Source organism: Dromiciops gliroides, chromosome 6 (assembly GCF_019393635.1).
Source record: "Dromiciops gliroides isolate mDroGli1 chromosome 6, mDroGli1.pri, whole genome shotgun sequence".
NCBI classification, from domain to species: Eukaryota; Metazoa; Chordata; class Mammalia; order Microbiotheria; family Microbiotheriidae; genus Dromiciops; species Dromiciops gliroides.
Window position 1 is genome coordinate 228,927,022 of NC_057866.1, and position 22,337 is coordinate 228,949,358.

Below are 22,337 nucleotides of genomic sequence, written 5' to 3' on the forward strand. Positions count from 1 at the left end.
ATGTTTTGGGCCACTTCACCAAAAGGGTTGGTGACAAGTACTTATCTTCTCTCTCTCTCGATCTCTCTTGCTCTCTCTGGCGCTCTCTCTCTCTCTCTCTCTCTCTCTCTCTCTCTCTCTCTCTCTCTCTCTCTCTCTCTCTCTCACACACACACACACACATACACACACACACACACACACACACACACACACACACACACACACACACACACACACACACAGTAGCCAGAAGAAGGAACATAAAGATGGCACTATAAGCTTTCAAAGGTTTCAGATTCCTGGATTAAATAGATGCTAAAGTAAAGAGGGTCTGAGGAAAACGCAACGGAGATAAGTCCAGAAGAGTTAGAAGACTGATATTAGAGACAATGAGAAGGGAATTGGAAAAGGGTTGAACATTTAGAGGGATAATTAAGGAGAGTTGTTTTAAGCTGGTTTATTTTTAGATTTGTGATAAATAAATTGACATTTTATAGGCAACAGTAAACACAAAACTTGGAGAGATGAGCGATTAAGCCATGAACTATAGATATGGAACTCATCTCTAGGACTTCTGTGATAATGTACTCCTGTCTTTCCTTCTTCTCCGACTCTTCCTTCTGTTTCTCTTGCTGGCTCATAAACTTGAGTGAGTCCCAGAGTTGTCTTTGACTTTCTTCTCTCCACATGCATCTACTCCAAAAGCTTCAGTTATCACCTTTATATGTGTCTTTACCTGTAACCTCTAACCCATTATTTCCATTTTCCTATTAAATAACTTCATCTGGATGTTAGCTAGCCCTTAACTTACCATCCCTCTTCCTCCCAAATTGAGCTCATTAAGCCTTCCTATGTGTCACTCCTCTTCACCAGTATGTCTCTGAATTTTCTACTCTTTTTCGATAAAACCAAGTCACCCGTTCTTGTAACCACGGTTTTAGGTTATCTTTAAATCTATCTTAAATTTTTTAAACCCTTTGCTCAATCTATTCTGTCTGTTGCCCAGTCTTGTTTAGTTTACCTCTGCAGTAATTCAAATACCCTCAGAATCTTATTGTTAGAAAGGGCTCAGGGGCAGCTCGGTGGCGCAGTGGATAGAGCACCGGCCCTGGAGTCAGGAGGACCCGAGTTCAGGTCCGGCCTCAGACGCTTAACACTTACCAGCTGTGTGACCCTGGGAAAATCACTTAACCCCAATTGCCTCACTTTAAAAAAAAAAAGGGGGCTCAGAGGCTATCTCAGCTAATTTATGCACAGTGGAATGCTTTTTACAACATGCCCTCAAAGTAGTCATCGTTTGCTTAAAGATCTCTTTTGTGCTGATTTTTGGGCAGTGGTTAAACAAATTATGATATATGAAGATAATGTTAAGCTCCTTGAGAGTAATAACTTTTTTTTTTTTGCCTTTCTTTGGATCTTCATGCTTACCAAAGGGGCAGATAGGTGGTGTAGTGGATAGAACACTAGCCCTGAAGTTGGGAGAACCAGAATTCAAATTTCACCTCAGATACTTAATAGCTGTGTGACCCTGGGCAAGCCACTTAAGTGTATTTGCCTTAAAACATCCGGGGCCGTCTCCAGTCATCCTGATACATATTTTGCCACTAGACCAAGATGGCTCTGGAGGAGAGAGTGAGGTTAGTACCCTTGCACAGCCCTCCCTTAAATCCATTTCACTGCAAATCCTAACATCACCCTGATGTCATGGTCCTCTTGGAGAACGAAAGGACAAACAACAATGCTTACTGTAGTGCCTGCCATATAGTAAGTACTATATAAATGTTAGCCATTATTATTATTAAGTAAAGCCAGTCTATTCCTCTTCCACATTAGAGCTCATCAGTACTTAAATAAGTAATCATGGGGCGGCTAGGTGGTGCAGTGGATAAAGCACTGGCCCTGCATTCAGGAGGACCTGAGTTCAAAACTGGCCTCAGACACTTGACACTTACTAGCTGTATGACCCTGGGCAAGTCACTTAACCCCCATTGCCCTGCAAAAAAAAAAAAAAAAAAGAAGTAATCATGTTCCCTGCCTTCTCTTTTCCAGGTTAAATATTCTGCATTTCCTTTAACAAAATTTTCTATGGCTTCACCTCCATTCCTCCCATGAGCTCTGATTCTGCTGTGAATATAATGTAGCTTCTCAGTGTCTTTTTTAAAACATGGCATTCAGAACTGAACTCCATACACTGATCTCTCTGGAGAAGAGTGCCATGGTTTCTTCACCACTGGGCGCAATTTCTCTTTTAATAAAGCCTAAGATTGCCGTAGCTTTTTGAGTTGCCATTGCCCCTATTCACTTATATTGAACTTGAAGTGCACTAAAATTCCCAGATCTTTTTTTCATAAGAATTCCTGACTAAATATCTTTCCTATTCTCATAATTATGAAATTGACTTTTTGGAAACCACATCTAAGATTACAGTTTTCTGCATTAAATTTCATCTTCATTTCTTCCTTAGGATTTTTAGATCTTGAATCTTTCATTCAGTATGTTAGCTATCCTGCCAATCCCTTTTATATATTTGATAACCATGGAGAGAGTCCCAAGACACTAAACTAGAAATCATTCTCCAAAATGACAACGAGCCCCTAATTACCACTCCAGTAGTAAGTACTACTGGGCCTAGTTATCTACTTGATATGTTAATATTGTCTGGTATGACTCAGACTCATTCTTCATCAAGCCATGCTGGCTTTAGTGATCACTGTTTCCCTTTCCAGACATTCACAAGCCATCCCTTTAATTACACTTTCTAGATTTTACCAGGAATTGAAGTAAAGCTTACCAGCTTAAAGTTTGCAGATTCCACTGCCTTTTCTCCCTCCTCCCTTTTTGGAGGAGAGTGGGGGAAGATAAAACCTTTTATTCTATATGTTTAACATACTTTGTTTTCTTGTTCTGACTGAGGCTACCTGTCCCTGATGATGGAAGTAGTTATTTGTCTGTTTTCAGTTCTGTGGCACCTCTCCTGTTAATTCTGACCTTTTAGCAGTCATTGACAGTGGTTTAGCAATCATGCCCACCACATATTTGGTACATATTCTACTGAAAATGCTCAGCCAAGACCAATAGTTCTTGTCCCATTTCTGCCACTTACTGGAATGTATGTGGTTTTAAGCACTTTCCTGGAAACAGACTGAGAACTGGGGTGGGGGTGAGTGGTGTGATCATTTACCTAATTTTACAGGTGCAGAACAAGTTATAGCTGACAGAGATGGAACAACTTTGTCCACAGACACATAACAAGGGTGAATAGGAGCAGTTAGGTGATGTAAAGTCAGGAAGACGAGTTCAGTCCAGCCTCAGATTCTTACTAGCTGTGTGACCCAGGGAAAATCACTTCACAATCTGCCTCAATTTCCCCATCTGTTAAAAAAGATGATAATAGCACCGACCTACTGGGGTTATTTTGAGGATCAAATCGGATAATATTATGACATTTGTCAAGCTCTCTGCAAACCTTAAAGTGCTGTATAAATGCTACCTTAAGAAAAAGTATTCGTTGGATCCGTGACACCAGCACAGTGATTTTCATTATGTTCATGCACCACAATTTATTTAAATGTAATTCTTTGTTCACCCCCTTTACAGATTGAAAATGTGACAAAGGTACAAAATACACTGACAACTTTGCTTTTAGTGTTTATTGTTGCCTTGGAGCACCTAAGGTAGTAGTACTAGAGTGTGAGCTTGGGGCCTGCTCACTCTACCTCCGTGCTCAGCTCCATGGGCACAAGAGTAGAGTAATTCATAGACATGCTGTATGCAGAAGTCTGTACCACAGGAGGACGAGGCCATTTTTTTCATTCCTTGGCCAATAGGTGACAGGAATGGAGGGGTTGGATGGGGGGAAGACGAGGAAGTTAATGGGTGAGTTCGGGTGTGCCCCAGGATTCTCGAGTTCAGATGATATTGTAGCAGGCAGATAATTCTACTTGAAAGACTTTTGGCAGTAAAGTCTTACATATACTGCTAATAGGGACTTTGTATGGATGATCAGTCTTAACTGTTTGCATTATCTAATGCAGAACTAGATTAGTCCTTTTTTGGGAGGAAACCTATGGAATCATTTATATAGACATATATTTTGGTGTCTTTTTATGTTTCTGTTGGAAATGTGTGCCTGTAAATAATGTTACTAAATGGCTATTTTTTTTTGGTGGGGCAATGAGGGTTAAGTGACTTGTCCAGGGTCACACAGCTAGTAAGTGTCAAGTGTCTGAGGTCGGATTTGAACTTAGGTCCTCCTGAATCCAGAGCCAGTGCCACTGTGCCACCTAGCTGCCCCTTAAGTGGCTATATTTTAAAATCATCTTTGACCTGCTGGTAATCTAAGGATTTACTCATTGTTCTCTTGAGACATGCCACCAAAATAAATACCCCATTTAAGGTTAGGAGCCTGCTGTTTATTAACTGGTGTTAAGGGTTAAAATTCTAGCTAAACTGCCTAAAATATCTAATGAGTGGTCGCCAATCAATTACAAGCTTTAGCAAGAGTTAGACTTTTAAGCATTTATTAAGGAGAATAAGAATTTGGTAAAGAGAGAGAGAAAGGCCTAGATTCCTATCTATTAAAGGGAGAGCACATTTCTAGCTCCCTTCTCCGCCAGCGTCCTCAGGAAAGAGCATGAGACCGAGCGCCAGTCTCTTCCTTCCTCCTCCCACTAGTCCGCGTCACTTCCTGAAGCCTGGTCTTGCCCTCAAAGACCTTTGCTTCATGGGCAGAACTCTTCTACAGTAAGTATCCAGCAGGTGGCATCATTCCAATCGTTACAGTCCCCCCTGTTGTTCCTCAAGAAACAAAATGTTTCCTTGACGGAACAGTAAAAACAATATAATAACTATTGCTAACTAATAATATGTGAACAACAATATAGAAAAGGAAGAGAGGAAAGTTTTGTCCAGAGGGGCGATTTTTTTTTTGTCCTCATGAACCGACGCTTTGACATTAGTCTTGCAAAGGGAGGGCCTCTGCAGAGAATACATGTTACAGATGGTGTATATTATAACAGAAAGAGAAAAAAAACAACAAAAACAACAAATCAAAACTGTTCATTTAAAGTCTCTGAAAGTCTTTTCTCAGATGTCCTCTAGGTGTAGTCGTGGAATGGAAGTCTTTTCAGGGGTTGATGTGTGGATACTGGTAATCAGCCAGGAAATTTCCTACAAAATTGAGCTTAACACAACTTTAAAATAGCTTTGTCATGTTAAGGGCTAAAATTCTAGCTAAACTGTCTAAAATATCTAATGAGTGGTCTCCAATAAATTATAAGCTTTAGCAAGAGTTAGACTTTTAAGCATTTATTAAGGAGAATAAGAATTTGGTAAAGAGAGAGAAAAAGGCCTAAATTCCTATCTATTAAAGGGAGAGCACATTTCTAGCTCCCTTCTCTGCCAGAGTCCAGAGGCAAGAGCCTGAGACCGAGCGCCAGTCTCTTCCTTCCTCCTCCCACTCGTCCGCGTCACTTCCTGATGCCTGGTCTTGCCCTCAAAGACCTTCGCTTCATGGGCAGAACTCTTCTACAGTAAGTATCCAGCAGGTGGCGTTATTCCAATCGTTACAGTCCCCCCTGTTGTTCCTCAAGAAACAAAATGTTTCCTTGACGGAACAGTAAAAACAATATGATAACTATTGCTAACTAATAATATGTGAACAACAATATAGAAAAGGAAGAGAGGAAAGTTTTGTCCAGAGGAGCGATTTTTTTTTTGTCCTCATGAACCGACGCTTTGACATTAGTCTTGCAAAGGGAGGGCCTCTGCAGAGAATACATGTTACAGATGATGTATATTATAACAGAAAGAGAAAAAAAACAACAAAAACAACAAATCAAAACTGTTCATTTAAAGTCTCTGAAAGTCTTTTCTCAGATGTCCTCTAGGTGTAGTCGTGGAATGGAAGTCTTTTCAGGTGTTGATGTGTGGATACTGGTAATCAGCCAGGAAATTTCCTACAAAATTGAGCTTAACACAACTTTAAAATAGCTTTGTCAATAATCAAATCAAACAATGAAAGTTCTCAAAAACATGTCTAAGGGAATTCAGAATCTTAGTTGTTACACATGAAACATATAATAAAACAAAAATTGAACCATTCTTTAAAATTATAATATTACTATAGTCCCCCCTTATGGAGGGTATTTGAGAAGACAATTGCTGCGATATTAATTTTTAAAAATAATTTTTATCTTTGTTTCATCACTTTTTGCATCATCTGCCTAATTATCCTCATGCCATTATGAGAAATTAAAAAATCTAATATAATTGGTAACAGGTGTCAAGGCCAAATTCAACACTGTATTTATCATGACACCTGAGATAATTATGGGGGTTACCATAAAAGAACAGAGAAATGATGGGATATGAGCATTCCCACACTTGAGCAATATGTACTGCCCATGCAGTATGCCAGGCTTAAAATAGGTGGATGGAATATATGTCCATGCCACTGAACATATTGGAGGAAACTGAGTCAGACTTAATCAGATGCATGGGATTGAGATGGTCCATGGCATCAGGCATATAGGAGGGAGCATAGAAGCCAGGTGTAGAAGTGAGATGGGTGGGATCAATACTTCCAGCCATCTGTACAATATTGTGGGGAAAAATAAAATAAAATATTAAACCAAGAGAATCCAACCTCAACATTAGTCAAAAGCCATTCCCTCGGCCATACCTTGACTTCATGCATGTCTCCCCTCATGTGACAGTTCAGTGTCTGCTCTTGCATGTATTCCTCTTGTGATTGGATGGCATCTTGGCCAACTGGCATCTGATAACTCAGAATAAAGGCAATTAATGTTTTAAATGATAAGTTCCCATAATCCAAGTCTCATATGGATTTAAAAATTGAGGATAATAAATGATTGCAAAAAATGTGAATACATCTTGACTCAGAACACAATATATAATTATGCAACAATTTCAAATAATACCCCCTTTTTTTTAACTTAGTATACAATTACTTTTTGGAAAAATCTGAACATATTTAAATACAAGTTAAAGCACAACACAATCTCAAAGAAAACTTTTACAAATGTTCCCCTCTTTTTTTTTTTTTTTTGGAATATGCTTATCAAAAATAATACTTCAAGAATCAATTTACACTTGCCATGGCAAACAATTTGCCAGGGAAATGCTTTAAAGAGTTTGATCAAATAATCAGTTGAGAAAAAATAACAAAAACAAACAACTCAGAATATGGGAGCACAATACTCCTAGAATTAACATTGTATAATAAAATCAAAACCATCTTGCAATGTTTCAAAATTAGATAGACAAATGAATAGAAGAAAATACACATGGAACAATAAAAGACAATGAAATTCAAACTAAGGAAATCTAAATGAATATGAACTTAATATTAATAAGAGTATTATAAAATATAAACTTGATCACATGACTATAAAAAGCTTTTACAAATATTCTCCTTCTTTTAGAAACTAAGTATAAGACACAATCTCAAAAGCATGAAAATCTCTATGAAAATAAACCCATACCATTAATTTCAAAATGTATATATAATAGCATAGAAATCCTATGTAACCTCTGAACTGATACTATTACTCTGAGTGAATTCAGAACACTTTTGATTCTGGTATCTAAAATCCCCAATACTCATATCAATACCTTGCTGCTTACTTCTACATTTCTGTAAAATATATACCCTTCCATGGCAAAAGAAGCAGAGTCTTGAACTATGTTGATTGTCATTCTTATTCAGCTTAAGTTTTTCTTCTTTAACCCCTCTATATTGTCTGTCGGGCTTTTCACCATACAAATGCTTTATAAGATTACTAATTAAAGACAAAAGCAGGTTAGCAAAATTATGAACAAAACGAGCATATCTGGAATTTAAAGAGTTTTCTAAGATTGTCTCAAAAGCACAGCCAGGCCGGGGAAGGGCTGAGCCTGAAGCTGCAAATGCAGGTAGAAAAAGTTGAGCATGCGCATCACATCTCTGGACTTCCCAGGCAGGGGAAGCAATGGGCTTGGCCATGTGAGGAGTAGAGGGTGGGGTCTGGAGAGGAGGGGAGGGACCAGAGCAATTTGAATCAGACTTGATTTTGAACTCAGGCCTGGATTCCTCTTCCCCCACTTTGCCTCCAGGTGCTAGGGGATTAAAAGCTTCTAGAGGGTGGGTCATTGCCTCCAGGCATGCAAAATTAGAGCAACAATTAGTGTTAGAACTGGGAAAAGCTGCAGGAATCTCTTCAGGTTTCTCTGAAAAAGCATGGTTGGGAGAGGGAGAGATATTTCTTTGTGGGAGTATGTTGCTGGCTCTTCTAACAAAAATAAAAAGAAAAATAGAAAATCCACAAAAACAAAGCATTAACATGATCTTATCTCCCATTTGTCTGGTTAAACAGACTAAAATCAAAAATAGGATAATTAGGGAGTCTAAAAGGTCCATTCGAAAAAATTTGAAGGAAAACATAGCCAGTACACCAGTACTTAGCAGTTAAAGGGAGAGGGAGGGGAAATTTCTTACCCAACCAGAAGATCAGAAGAAGACTGGGGGTTAGCTTTCCTCTTCGTGGTCAGCCATCTGTTAAGGGTTAAAATTCTAGCTAAACTGCCTAAAATATCTAATGAGTGGTCGCCAATCAATTACAAGCTTTAGCAAGAGTTAGACTTTTAAGCATTTATTAAGGAGAATAAGAATTTGGTAAAGAGAGAGAGAAAGGCCTAGATTCCTATCTATTAAAGGGAGAGCACATTTCTAGCTCCCTTCTCCGCCAGCGTCCTCAGGAAAGAGCATGAGACCGAGCGCCAGTCTCTTCCTTCCTCCTCCCACTAGTCCGCGTCACTTCCTGAAGCCTGGTCTTGCCCTCAAAGACCTTTGCTTCATGGGCAGAACTCTTCTACAGTAAGTATCCAGCAGGTGGCGTCATTCCAATCGTTACACTGGGAAGGAGAAGGACCATTTATCAGAAACACCCTGTACCTTGGAAAGTCAAACCAGAAGTTAATGCTCTAGTGACCACTGGGCAGTCAGTGAAAGGGTCTGGCTAAGTCTCAAGGTAAGAGTGGAGCAGATATGGAGCCTGGTAAATTTTGGAGGGTAAAAGTAATAGACTAGAGAGGCATCCTCAGAATCAGGAAGACTGGGTCTCAGGTCCCACCTCTGACATGTACTAGTCAATAAGATAATATAACATACATGTTTGTATTGTTACTGTTGTTATGCTGGCTCTGTAACCCTGGGTAAATTGCTTAACAGTGAGAAGTGGTCTGGACAGCTCTCTAAGACTCTTAAGCTAGAGGGAGTTTTCTTAGTGAAGACAAAGGTCCAGGTCCCCTGTCAAAAACAAAAACCACTATTACAGTTAGGGATAACAACGTGATGTCTAATGTAATATACAAAGTCATAACACTTGAAGTCACTGCCGTCTGCTCTATGACAGATATTGTTTTGGTCATGTTGATGTCAGTTTGTACTTTGTCCACTCAATGACAGTGGTTAAGGCTACCCTCTCTTTTGTTTGCTTCTCAATTAAAATTCTGTGCTTTGCAGTCTGGATCATGGGATTAATTACATAAATCACAGCTTAGGATTTCTTAGTGATTTAGTTAGGTTAAAAAATCATGTTTCCTTCAGCTAACATCTTTTTGTACTACTGATAAAAATAGAAAATCCCTGAGCTCATACTTTGTGAATTTTAAGTGATAACAATGTATCTTTCAAATAAAGGCTGCTTTTGTTTGTGATTTTACAGTTAGCTGCAATGTAAAATAGATAAGACTTCCTTATAATGCTTGGAGGAACATTGGGAGGGAGTTGTTGTTAGGGGCAGGCAGCTAGCTGGTGCAGTGGACTAGGAGTCAGATGGTGCTGAGTTAAAAAATCTGACCTCAGACACTTACTGACCAGGGGGGCATGAGTAGGGACTAAATTAAGGCTTCCAGGGAGGAGCTTGGATTTAAGGCTGGAAGTGACATTTCAGAACATCTTCAAGCTTCTTCATTTTACAGATAAGAAGTCAAAGGTCAGTTGAGGAATCTAAGAGAAACCAAGGAACTTGCTGAGCTAGGATATGAACTCAAGTCCTCTGGTTCCAAATTCAGTGTTCTTACTGGACCAGCCTGCCCCTCTGATGAGAAAAAACAAGTGAAGGCTTAGATTAGGGCTGTACAGCCATGCTCAGAACCGGGAGACATAGAATTAACCATTGCATTTTAAGTATAGGGGTAGGGTGGGGTCATTACCAGAAGATACAGGTAGTGAAAGTAGACTCCAAAATTTGAAGCTGGTGTCAAGATTGAGCCTAAGTCAAGCCAAGCAAACTGAATAATGGTGATAAACATATGCAAGCCATTTGTTGAACCAACAATTCAAGTTCTCTGGTTCCTTTAAGGTCAGTGCCATGGGTTGCATGGGTGGATTCATCCTGGAGGGTGGGTATTAGGTTGGGCTAAGTTTTTAGACTGATTTAGAGAGGCACAGCAAAAGGTGAAAACTAAGCATAAAGAAGGAAGTTTAGATAAAGCTTGAGAATTACTTAAGTGGCCCCCTTGACTATGGAATGCATTCATATACTCTAAATGCCTGCGCATTGACTTTGTTTAAATAATGAAAAAGATATTTTAATATAAATAATATAAATACATTATTTACATAATATTCATTCATGAAAAATAAAGTACTACACGTCTTTTTGATCTAAGACAAAGTGAGTTTCCCTTTTGTCTTCCCACCCTCCCAAGCTGGTTTATGTTTATTATACTCAGGTTCTGAGCATTCATCATATTTGGCTAACCCTTAGTACATCCACTAAATTAAATCTAGATAGAGTTAAGATGTATTGTTTCTCCTTCAGGTTGTAATCCACGACTAAGCTGTATCTATTTTAATGCTAGAAATTATCTTCTCAGATGCTGTCTTTGCATTTCAATTACGCAACCCAGTGCACAATGGACATGCTCTGCTAATGCAGGATACTCATAAGCAGCTTTTGGAAAGGGGATACCGGCGCCCAGTTCTCCTCCTGCATCCTCTTGGTGGCTGGACAAAAGATGATGATGTTCCTTTGATGTGGCGGATGAAGCAGCACGCTGCAGTGTTGGAAGAGGGAATCCTGAATCCTGAAAACACAGTGGTGGCCATCTTTCCATCACCCATGATGTATGCTGGACCAACTGAGGTAGACTTGTTTTCAAGAATTTGGAATAAGTGACATAAAAGCTAGTCCTAGTGAAATCTTGTTTTCACTTATGAGCATACCTACTGGTATTTCTTTTTTTTTGCCGGGGGTGGGGGATGGGACAATGAGGGTTAAGTGACTTGCCCAGGGTCACACAGCTGTTAAGTGTCTGAGGCTGGATTTGAACTCAGGTCCTCCTGAATCCAGGGCTGGTGCATTATCCACTGTGCCACCTAGCTGCCCCCCTGGTAATTCTCTAGATTTGTATCTCGTAGTGTCAGGACCACTAAAGGGGACAAGGTACATGAGCAATGGTACTCCCATAATGAGAGTTTCTTCTTTTCCTTCCCTCCTATTCCCAGGATTTCTTGTGTCTATTATTCTTTTGAAAAATTAGCTCTTTCAGAAGAGGCGTGGGGGAGACTGGGCTCTTAGTTCCTGAGTTTTGAACAGCCCTTGAAGGGAGTTTGAGAAAGAGGAGCCTTCTCCCCCCCCCCCCCAAGCAAAAATAAGGAAGTTAGAGAGAGGTTCTGGAGATTTAAAAAAGGGAAAAGGCATTTGGAGCAGTTCTGGTCCACTATACAGTCTTGTTATTTTTTGCTGTTTGCTTCATTGAATTCAATAGGCCCAGCTCTTGACCCGTCTGTGGGCTTTTTGGCTAAGAAGTGAAGTCCAAAGGAGGTTCTTGTAACTCTATGGACCCTCCTTTGGGGCTTCTTTTGCCTTGTGGGTCTTTAAAGAATCTCCTTGTGGACTGCTTTTACCTTGGGGGTCACCAGGTACACGTTTAGTAAATTAATTGTTGATCTTCAGCTGCCAGTGATTCACTGTACCTGGTTGGAAGCCCTCCTGAGAAAGTTGCACTTGTTGCTTTTTTTTCAGGACTGTACTTTCTTTGCGAAGCATTCTCTATGGCAGGCTACATCTTCACAGTCACAGTTGACTGATAGGTGCAGAAAATATAAGTCGCTTGGTATTTATTGCAATCTGTTATTAGTACAGTAAAATGCAGATTTAGAGACTTTTTTCCATCTGGTGATCTCTCATGTATCTGCTAAGTTTATACAGGTTTCCTGTAGAATTTGGAGGAGAGGATGGTTATCATCAAATGAAGCATATAAAATAGAGAGATGAAGGCTTGCCAAAAATGTTTACCACTGTTGTGTTAAGAAGACTTGCATGAGATTGGACTGACAGTTCACACAGGAAAATCTAAGTGGATGAAAAATGTCTGTTGTCCATTCTCTGTGTTTGAATGATCAAATAGTTGAATGAGTTCATAGTTATGTGTATGTAGGACAGACAATGCAGATAGATAATGAATTGGTACCATAGGAGAAAGAGAGTGGACTAAGTAGCATTTGAGAAATTGCTTAGTGTTTTCAACAATTCTAGTGATCCTGTGCACTTGTGAATCTTGCAGCACCACAGTTCTCTAAAGCAGTAATGACATACAGAAATTTCAAAATTAAATTAAATTAAAATAGAAATAGGTACCATTAAGCCATACATAAAAATCCCTGTGAGCTGCATATTGACTTAGTTTACTATCTTTTGTTAAATCTTAAGTTAACATTTGGGCCGCAGTCAAGGTGATTGTTAGTCGCGTGCTTGACACAAGTATGCGAAAGAATCAAAACTGTGAATGACCCAAAGGGGAATGCATGATGGCTGAGAGTAATTTGCCATGGTGACCTACCGGCCTGTGCCTCAGAAGTGGTCTCAATGACATCCTTGAAGAAATGTAATGATGGAAAGGGGGCTGTGCCAGTTGTGTAGCAGAGCTGGGGAGAGCAGACAGACAGTTTGAGTGCTTCCCTGGTTCCTTCCTAGCGGAAATCTGAGGATTTAGGGCACAGGGCATGGTTAAGATAAGATGGTTTGGGATGAGAAGGTATGGATGGATTGTAGTCTGCACTGGCAAGTGGACTGTCCACATTAATCATCAGCTGAAGTAGGAAAATAATTGAAGTCTTTGTTTTTCATTATTATCTTTTAACTCTATTAACACCATTCAGTGATACCTCCAAGGCCCTTTAAGGATATAGATACACACATATGTATACATGCACATGTATATGTGTATGGACGTCTACATATATACACATATGTATGTTGATGTGTATATATAATGTATGTGTATATGTATATATGTACAGCTGTGTGTACTTATACACACACACACACATAAACTTACATACATACACATACTCATACACATCGGCCACATCAAGATTGGTGCAGATTTGGGATTCTCACAAAAAGTTATTTCTGAAGTTGTCTTAGGAGCTTTAAGCCTTTTTGTAAATGTCTTAGAATCAGGTGGTATATTCTCTCACAAGCAATTCAGATCCTTTAAGGGGTTAAATTAGCCTTCCCCTTGGGAGGTGACTGGCCAGAATAAATGCCCTAGGCCATTCTTATCTTGTCTCCAAGTCCTGCCAGAGCTGCTGCCTCAGCTATCCCACACACTTTCCCCTAGGAGTAGCCCACTGGCAGTTTTCCCCCTTTCCTTTCTCCCCATTACAAATAGGGGATTGAGAAATAGCATAAAGCCAAAGAGATGCACAGGGCACCTAGATACAAAGGAATAGCATTATCTTTCCTCTCATTATCCAGAGGGAGAACTGAGACCCCATGAGGTTCCTAAGTGACTTTCTTAAGCTAGTTAGATGAATCCAGCTCCTAGCCCTTAACTCCAGGGCACTTTCCATTTTCCCACAGCTCTGCCTGTTGGCTCCTTTTTCCCCACTAGAAAACAGGAGAGAAGAGGTGTGGTTCCTTTGAAAGGATGTCCACTCTAGTGTCCATTTTCAAACCTTCTCCTAACTTCCAGACTTGTGGGTTTAGACTTCTTAAAAAAAACACAGAGGGGGGCGGCTAGGTGGCGCAGTGGATAAAGCACCAGCCCTGGATTCAGGAGTACCTGAGTTCAAATCCGGCCTCAGACACTTACTAGCTGTGTGACCCTGGGCAAGTCACTTAACCCCTATTGCCCCACAAACAAACAAACAAACAAACAAACAAACAAACAAAAACACAGAGGGGGCAGCTAGGTGGCAATGGATAAAGCACTGGCCCTGAATTCAGGAGTACCTGAGTTCAAATCCGACCTCAGACACTTAACACTTACTAGCTGTGTGACCCTGGGCAAGTCACTTAACCCCAATTGCCTCACTAAAAAAAAAAAAAACCAAAATACAGACAAACATAAACCTGTTAAATTCTAATAGAATAAATTAATTTAAAAAAAAACCATGAATGTATTTAAGAAAAAAAAGTACTGATGCCAAACAATTTAATGGTAGCAGTTGTGTACATTTTTTAATGGAAAAATGGGGCTGGCGACTAAATAAATTCTGTTCTTGCTTTGAAGTTTGGCAGTGAATTTCTAGCCACTGGTTTACATTCAAGTATAGTTTGAGAAGCACGGGCCTCCAAATTGAATGGCTTGTAAATGACAGCCATGCCTTTTCTCCTTTATGTGTGTGCTTCAAGTCCATCTTATCCACAGCCTTAAGTTTGTTTTGTAAAATAAAAAAACCCAACTGTTTAATTTATGCAGCTTTTCCAGTGACATCAGGAAGAAGGCTGCCAAGAATGTTCTTTTGCCAGCTAATAAAAACCCCCAACAAGGACTCTTCCTTTAATCATTTTCTGTAGGTCATTTAGAAGACATTGGTACCAGATTTATTTCTGTAGCACAAATGATTTACAGAACAGCAAACAGCTGTTAAGCCTGTTTAGTTATCAACAGGATGTCCATGGTTTTCCAGTCTGTAAAGATTTAATGGGCATGTTTCTTAAGTGCTTGTTGAGTTCTCTCTCCTCCTGCCCAGCCTTTTTGTACTTTTCTAACAGTAAAGAGGTGACTGTATATGCATTTTTGTGCATGGATTTTTTTAATGGGGCATTACCAACTATGCTAGAAATTCCATTTGCTACCTCTGCAAGTAGCAGTAGAAAAAGGGGTTCATTTATCAATAAGACATATAGTATGCATCTAGGTTGTTTGAAATGTCCCATTATGTTCCCTAGTTACAAGTTTCAAATTAGGCTTGATATCATAAAGAGAGGCATCATGGCTCTTTTTTCCCCCCATCATGACTCTTTAAAGGGTCAAGAGGATGCAGGAGTAAGTCCTGCCCCTGATGCATATTAGCTGTGGAATCCTGGGCAACTCACTTAACGTGCCTCCTGGCAGCAACATTGAAATGAAGTGCCTAAGAGTTGTTGCTGTTGGTAGAAGGAACTTCCTCACTGGTGGCCCCTTACACACCATGAAGTTACATGTTTGACCCAAAAAGTCATAGAGCCTAAACAAAATGACCCTTTAATGACAAGCCAACAAAATTTGAATTTTCGAAAACCTAGTTGTTGGAAATCGGGTTGGGGTGCGGGTGTTTGGTCTTTAGGATCAGAGCTGCCAGTGTTTCTGAAAGCCTGTTAACCCAGACACATTATCAGTTGTTAACTCTGAGCTTGAGACCAATGCTTTAGGAGCACTCGTGTTTATTTATGCTAATTTAACAAGTGTGTGAGATGTAACCATCATGAGTTATATTTGATGAATGGAATTAGCTATATACCCTATTAAAAATGTGTGTGGGAAAAAATTGCTGGCATTTATATAAAGCTTTTGAGGTTTGCAAAGTGCTTTGCAAATATTAGGTCACAGAATCCTCACAATATGCCTGGGAGGTAGGGGCTTTGTTTTGCAGATGAGGAAACTGAGTCAGATAGAGGCTATGTGTTTGGTCCAGAGTCACATAGCTAATAAATGTCTGAGACCAGATTTGAACTCAGACTTTGCAGACTCCAGGCCTAGCAGTGTGCCACCTAACTGCCTCAGAATACTTGCACGGTACGTATTTTAAATTTAGAAGAGTACAAAAAGTGGGATTGGGATATTCATAGGATCAAAGATTTAGAGCCCTAAGGGACCTTGGAGATGATGCTCCACTTGCCTCATTATACTGATAAGGAAGATGAAGCCCAGAGCGTTTAAGTGATTTGGTTAATGTCATACAAAGTAGTATGTGGCACAGCCATGATGTGCACTTGATGACCTCTGAGCCTAAATCCAGTCCTCTGTCCATTCATTCCTCATTTCCTTTGCCCTATCGATTTTCTTAGGTAGCTCAAAACTTCACACATTCAGGATCTTATTGTGTTTGTAATAAAGAGACAAACCAAGATGTCCTCAAGACCTCATTTTTAACTTGTTGGTTGTTAGCAGTAAAATCAGTAGCCTGGATTCAGAAACATCAAGATATTTTTGAATACCTTTAAGAAGTTGGTCAGTTGTTAAGCTATGTATGTTTATCATTTTTAACAGATTCTTAAAAATATCCTTTATTTGCCACTACTGAAACTAAGGGATTAAATAGAAATGCCCAGGGATAGATTGTAAAGAACTGAGGACAGGCTCTTAAGGAACACACATTAAGAGGTCAGGATGATGAGGAAATAGGGAGGAAGCTGTTAGAGGACAACAGAGAGTTTAAAGAGTGTCATCTTTAAAGCCAAGGAAGAAGAAAGTACCTACCCAGTCCTTTTAACCTGGGCACCATGAACTTGGTTTTTAAGATATTTTGATAACTGTATTTCATTATAATGGGTTGTGTACTTTATTTTTTATAGAACATTATTCTAAGAAAGGGACACATAGGATTCACAAGGGGGCCACAAGACACAGGTTGAGAATTTCCAGTCTAGGAGGTGAAATTAATTACTAATTTCAAAAAGAGATCAAGGAAGATGAAGTCTGAAAAAAAGTTATTGGGTTGGCACTTAGAGGTTCTTGGTGCCTCTTGGGAGAGCATATTCACTAGAATAGTTGAGAAAAGATAGACCTCAGATGTAAGCATTTTTTTCTATAAAAGTTAGCAGTGAAAGGAGGGACATCCATTAATTAATGGGATAGAAAGGTAAAGGAAAAGTTTTGTTTGTTTTTAGACTTTGGGAGACCAGAAATAATACAGAAAATTCTTTGCTCTCTATATACTGTTTTTCTTTTTCTTTGAAGACTGGAGTTCCCTATCTTGTCCAGGCCTGATCTCATTATCAGTCATCCTGGAAATTTTAACCTCCATTTTTCAGACCTGGCCAATTTCCTTCTCCTTATGTAGCCTGGTGGCTTTTTGGTAATTGGTCTTAGTGAGGACACTTGGTCAGCTTGGCTTGGTTGCATCTTAGAACTCCTGAGCTCCTAGCCTCATCCTCCAGGAGTGCTCCATTATGCCTGGTTGTCTATATACTCGTAAGTGATCTCATCAATTCCCATTGGTTTGATGATCATCTCTATGCACATGATTCCCAAGTCTGCATGTAGAGATCTCTGGGGTTGTGGGTGCATGATACAGTTTATCTCTTAGATGATCTCAGGGGATGATATTCTAGCCTCCTACCCCTCACCCTACACTGGCTTGTTTCTAACAAAGTTCAAATGTGGTCTGTCACAGTTTCTATGTTTTGGATAATGAGAAGAAATTAGTAACATTACAGAACCATGTGGAATCGACCCCTATTTTGGAGTACACTGGGATAATTTCTTTTCCCATAGGCTAATCTGCCTTAAACTCTGAATTTAGTGGCTTAAGCAAACATCACTGTTATTGGCCTTGTGATTTATTAACAGAATCAAATAATAAAAATAAATATTTAGATAATATATTGGCTGTAATAGGACTGAAATCATCTCTGTGCTCTGGGAAGGGAATGAAGAGGCTGTTTAACTGGAAATCCTCTCAGCGATTATGTCAAATATCGATTGTTATTCAAGACTGAGTTCAACTCCATTTATCCTTCAGCCTAGGGGCTCATCTGCTTGTGTCAAATGTTTGTTGAATTGAATGGGAAGGTGTCATTGATGTGGGAGCTATAGAAGATGCACAGGATTGTAGCATCATAGATTTGAGCTTGAAAGGTCCTCAGAGGCCATCTAGTGCAGCAGGATCCTGAAGATGGAAGAGACTTGGATTTAAGCACGTTGGGTGGACCATTGTTGTTTTTTTTTTTTAAACAGATTTGAAAGTATGAAATACTTTAAATGGCATATTGGAGACCTTCCTGATTGTACACTTCTTAAATTTCTTGAAATCAAAGGTGAAGTGTTCCTGGTTTTTACCAAAATGGAGTAGCTCTCCTCATCTGTGATTCTTATTCAAACATCTCTTCATTAATCTTTGCTGTCCCTCTTGTGAGGTCACTGTCTTTCTTTTTCCACTGGGGGAAGGAAAATGGAAAGTTGTTGCCTAGTGAATTGGTTGCAGTACTTAGAGCATAAAAGACAACTCACCTCCTTCTACTCTTGTTTAAATTCTTCACCTTCTTGATCATTTTGATATAGTGGGAAAATGGGGTACGGGTTGGAGTTGGGGTTCTTGGGAATTCCTCTTTAAAGAATTACACCCTCTTGCACACAAAACTTAGTTAGAACAAGGTGATAGTTTATTTAGGAGCAAGGGAAGGGAAGGGTGGGGGGAGGGAAACCATGAAAGAAATCCTTAGACTTTTCATGGGGAGATTTGGCATAAAGCACATGGCTCAGAGGTACCAAATCTCCTCGAACAGGAGACCGGAAGGTACTTTTATAGAGGACTGATGGGGGTGGACCATCTGCCCATGAAAAGTTCCTTTAGTGAGAGAGGACCATCCCCCACTGGTGGTAGCTGGGGGAATTGGGTGAGCAGTGGAGGACCATCCCCCACTGGTAGTGACTAAAGGAATTGGGTGAGGGGTGGCTACGTATCCCTCTTCAGGACACAAAGGCCGAAGCCACACCCAAACTTATCTCTCCAGAGTAAGGGAGACCAGAATGAAGGGTAGGAATCCGAAGCTAGCTCAGTCCGGTTTGGTTCAGCTTATCTCTTTAGGCGTTATCTGTTCTCTGGTTTAGTTTCTCAAGGAGAAGATTCCTTGGTGTGCCCCAGAGAAATTCTGGGGTGCTCTGCGCCCCATGACATTCCCCACTTCTCTATATATAAGGAAAGGGGACGAAGATTCTTCTGAAACTGCTTCATGCTGACCGGGGGTCGAAGAATCACGGCGCAAGGGAGGGGGAGGGGAGAGAAGTGGAGAAGGCCTAGAATGCACGGAGTTGTGAGGGGCCCAGAGAGTCCAGAGGCAACACGTAGGCACAGTGCCATGAATCCTTGAGCCTAGATGGAACAGACTTAAACAAAAAAATTAAAACTGACCAGAGCAAAAGGGAAAAGGGACTTTATCAGATCAGGAGTCAAGTGGGACCTTTTTGCAGGACAGGGTGTGGCCTGCTTTACAGGAGGGAGTTCAAGCCTAATTCTGTGATAGGCAGTGTCTGTCTACATTAAGGGTCCTTTTATCCCATCCCCACTTTGTGCCTTGATTGCATGCTAGGACCTAAACCAGAGAGGAAGACAGAGGTCGCCCCAAAACCATTCCTAGGCTTGCCTCCTATGTCCAGCTTGGCCATAGGCTTGACACGATGCTGGTCAGGAGAGCAAGCTGCAGAGCCGATCTCTTGGGTGCTGCCCTGGGGACAAAGAGGTAGGAGAGCTGACCTCACCTTCGTGCGGCGTCCCCCACTTCTGTGTCCCGGTTTACTGCAGCTGCCAGAATCTCGGCCAGCCGGAGTTCTGCTGGTAGCAGATGTGGTGATGGCTGCTGCTATTATATGAGCTTGGTCTATGGAGCGGGCACGAGCCATCTTTTCTCTCTCTTTGGCTACTGCAAGGTCCCTGTTATTAAAAATCTTAAAAGCAATGTCAAGGAGTTGTGAGGATGGGATCTGGGGACCCCAGTCTAACTTCTGGAGCTCTCTCCTAATGTCAGGAGCAGACTGGCTGATAAAATGAATATTGAGGACAGTAATTCCTACATCTCTTTGGGGGTCTAGGTTAGTATATTTCTTCAGAGAGTCTGCTAAGCGGCTCATGAAGACAGCAGGATTTTCATCAGACCCCTGTGTTATCTCCCTCACCTTTCCATAATTGACCTGTTTCTTAACCCCCCTTCTCATTCCCTCAACTAGGCAGGTGATCATGTGATTTCTACGAGCCCTGTCTTCCCTGTTATCATAGTTCCATCTCGGTTCTATGACCGGGACAGCTGTAAAACCAGGGACCCCAACCCAATTTCCAACCTGCGAGTGTTCATCCCCAACTTGTACCGCCAGGTCCCAAATCTGTTTTTTCTCATCAGGGGTACAACAGCTAGCAAGAATAATTTGCAAATCGGTCCAGGAAAGGTCAAACTCCAGTGTCACAGACTTAAAGCCATCTATGAACTTTGTGGGGTTCTCTGAGTAGCTCCCCAATTTCTCTTTAATCTGAGATAACCTGCTTATAGAAAAAGGGGCATGCCTTACTGTTGTGCCCTTCCCAATGGGAAATTCCCTTAATGGAAGCAGGGAAGTAGTGGGAGACGCTGGTAAGGACCTGGGTTGGGGAGATAGCTCAGGTGGAGACAGAGGATTGGGCGCAGGGCCCAGTGGGGGAGGGGTGACAGCCTTTGGCTGTGGAGTAGGTGGGGGAGGGGAAACAGTCTTTGGCTGCAGCATGGGTGGAGATGGGGAAAGGGAGATAGCCGTAGGTGACTGCAGATTAGGTAAAGCAGATGGGGTCGGCTGAATGGAAAAAACAGGAGAAATGGGAACATATTGGAGTTCCCCCCGATTGTAAATGGGATAGAGCAGGATAGAAGGAGACTGATATCCACTCCCCGTGTGGCACAGGGAATTGGTTCTGAGATCAGCCGGTGGGCAAGGAGAGGTCTCAGTCGTAGAGTGATATGACTGTGGTTGACCCATAGGTACGGAAGCAGGCGGAGAAGGAGTGGAATGAGAAACAGGTAGGGAATGAGTTTGAGGAGGAGGGGAGGCTGAGGTCTCAGAGTAGGTGCCCGAAGAGTTAGCTAATTGCTTGGGCTTGTGGTGATTCTCAACCAGCAAGGGGACCTCATCCTTTCCCTTTGACTTCTGGCTCAAACTCATAAAAGCCGATACGTATGGAATCTCTGTCCATCTCCCTTCACGCTTGCAAAACTTGTCCAATTGCAAAATGGTATTATAATTAAGGGTGCCGTGTACAGGCCAATTTCCTTCACTTCCTAGAGGATAATGTGGCCATAAATTGTTACAAAAATGTATCATACATCTCTTTCTTAGGTTTTTAAGTTCCAGTCTAGTCCAATCTCTTAGGATGCACCCCAGAGGTGAATTTTTCGGAACACTCCCTTTCTGTCCCATAACTACTGTCTAAGGAGAATAGTCTGAACCAAGAGCAGAGAGCTGGTAAGGGATAGACACATAAGCATAAATGTTCTTACCCAGAAACGTGTAGTCTGAGGGTCCTAGCATGGTTCGGACATCTAGGAGTCCCAGGCTGCTCTCTGCTGTCGTGCAGACGCCGACCGTCTCTACCTCTCTGTGACTCAAACGGGTTGAGTCCGGTGGGAGAGGGAGAAGAGAAACCCAGAAGGTAGGGCCTTACCTCCAGGTTTTGTGCCAAGCGTGGTCCAGACGTCTGTTTGAGCTTTCAGCGAGGGAGGGAGACTCAGGCTGCCCTCCACTGTCGCGTGCGAAAGCTGACCCTCTCTCTACCTCTCTGTGACTCAAATGGGAGGTTGAGTCAGGCGGGAGAGGGAGAAAGGAAACCCAGAAGGGAGGTTCCCACCCCCCAGTTTGTGTGCTAAGAGGAAAGAGGAAAATCCCACGTCCCTACAACGTTCGGGCGCCAGATGATATAGTGGGAAATGGGGTACGGGTTGGGGTTGGTTCTTGGGAATTCCTCTTTAAAGAATTACACCCTCTTGCACACAAAACTTAGTTAGAACAAGGTGATAGTTTATTTAGGAGCAAGGGAAGGGAAGGGTGGGGGGAGGGAAACCATGAAAGAAATCCTTAGACTTTTCATGGGGAGATTTGGCATAAAGCACATGGCTCAGAGGTACCAAATCTCCTCGAACAGGAGACCGGAAGGTACTTTTATAGAGGACTGATGGGGGTGGACCATCTGCCCATGAAAAGTTCCTTTAGTGAGAGAGGACCATCCCCCACTGGTGGTAGCTGGGGGAATTGGGTGAGCAGTGGAGGACCATCCCCCACTGGTAGTGACTAAAGGAATTGGGTGAGGGGTGGCTACGGATCCCTCTTCAGGACACAAAGGCCGAAGCCACACCCAAACTTATCTCTCCAGAGTAAGGGAGACCAGAATGAAGGGTAGG

At 41.3% G+C, this 22,337-nt stretch overlaps 1 protein-coding gene across 2 annotated transcripts in view; it reads left to right on the top strand.

Annotated features, from left to right (window-relative positions):
* Positions 1-22,337, top strand: part of PAPSS1 (3'-phosphoadenosine 5'-phosphosulfate synthase 1) — a 138,303-nt gene that overhangs the window by 79,788 nt on the left and 36,178 nt on the right. For both annotated transcript variants that reach the window (XM_043973385.1, XM_043973386.1), the window contains one exon: positions 10,864-11,132. In XM_043973385.1, the coding sequence (XP_043829320.1) occupies positions 10,864-11,132 (269 nt within the window). The remainder of the gene's footprint in view (positions 1-10,863; positions 11,133-22,337) is intronic.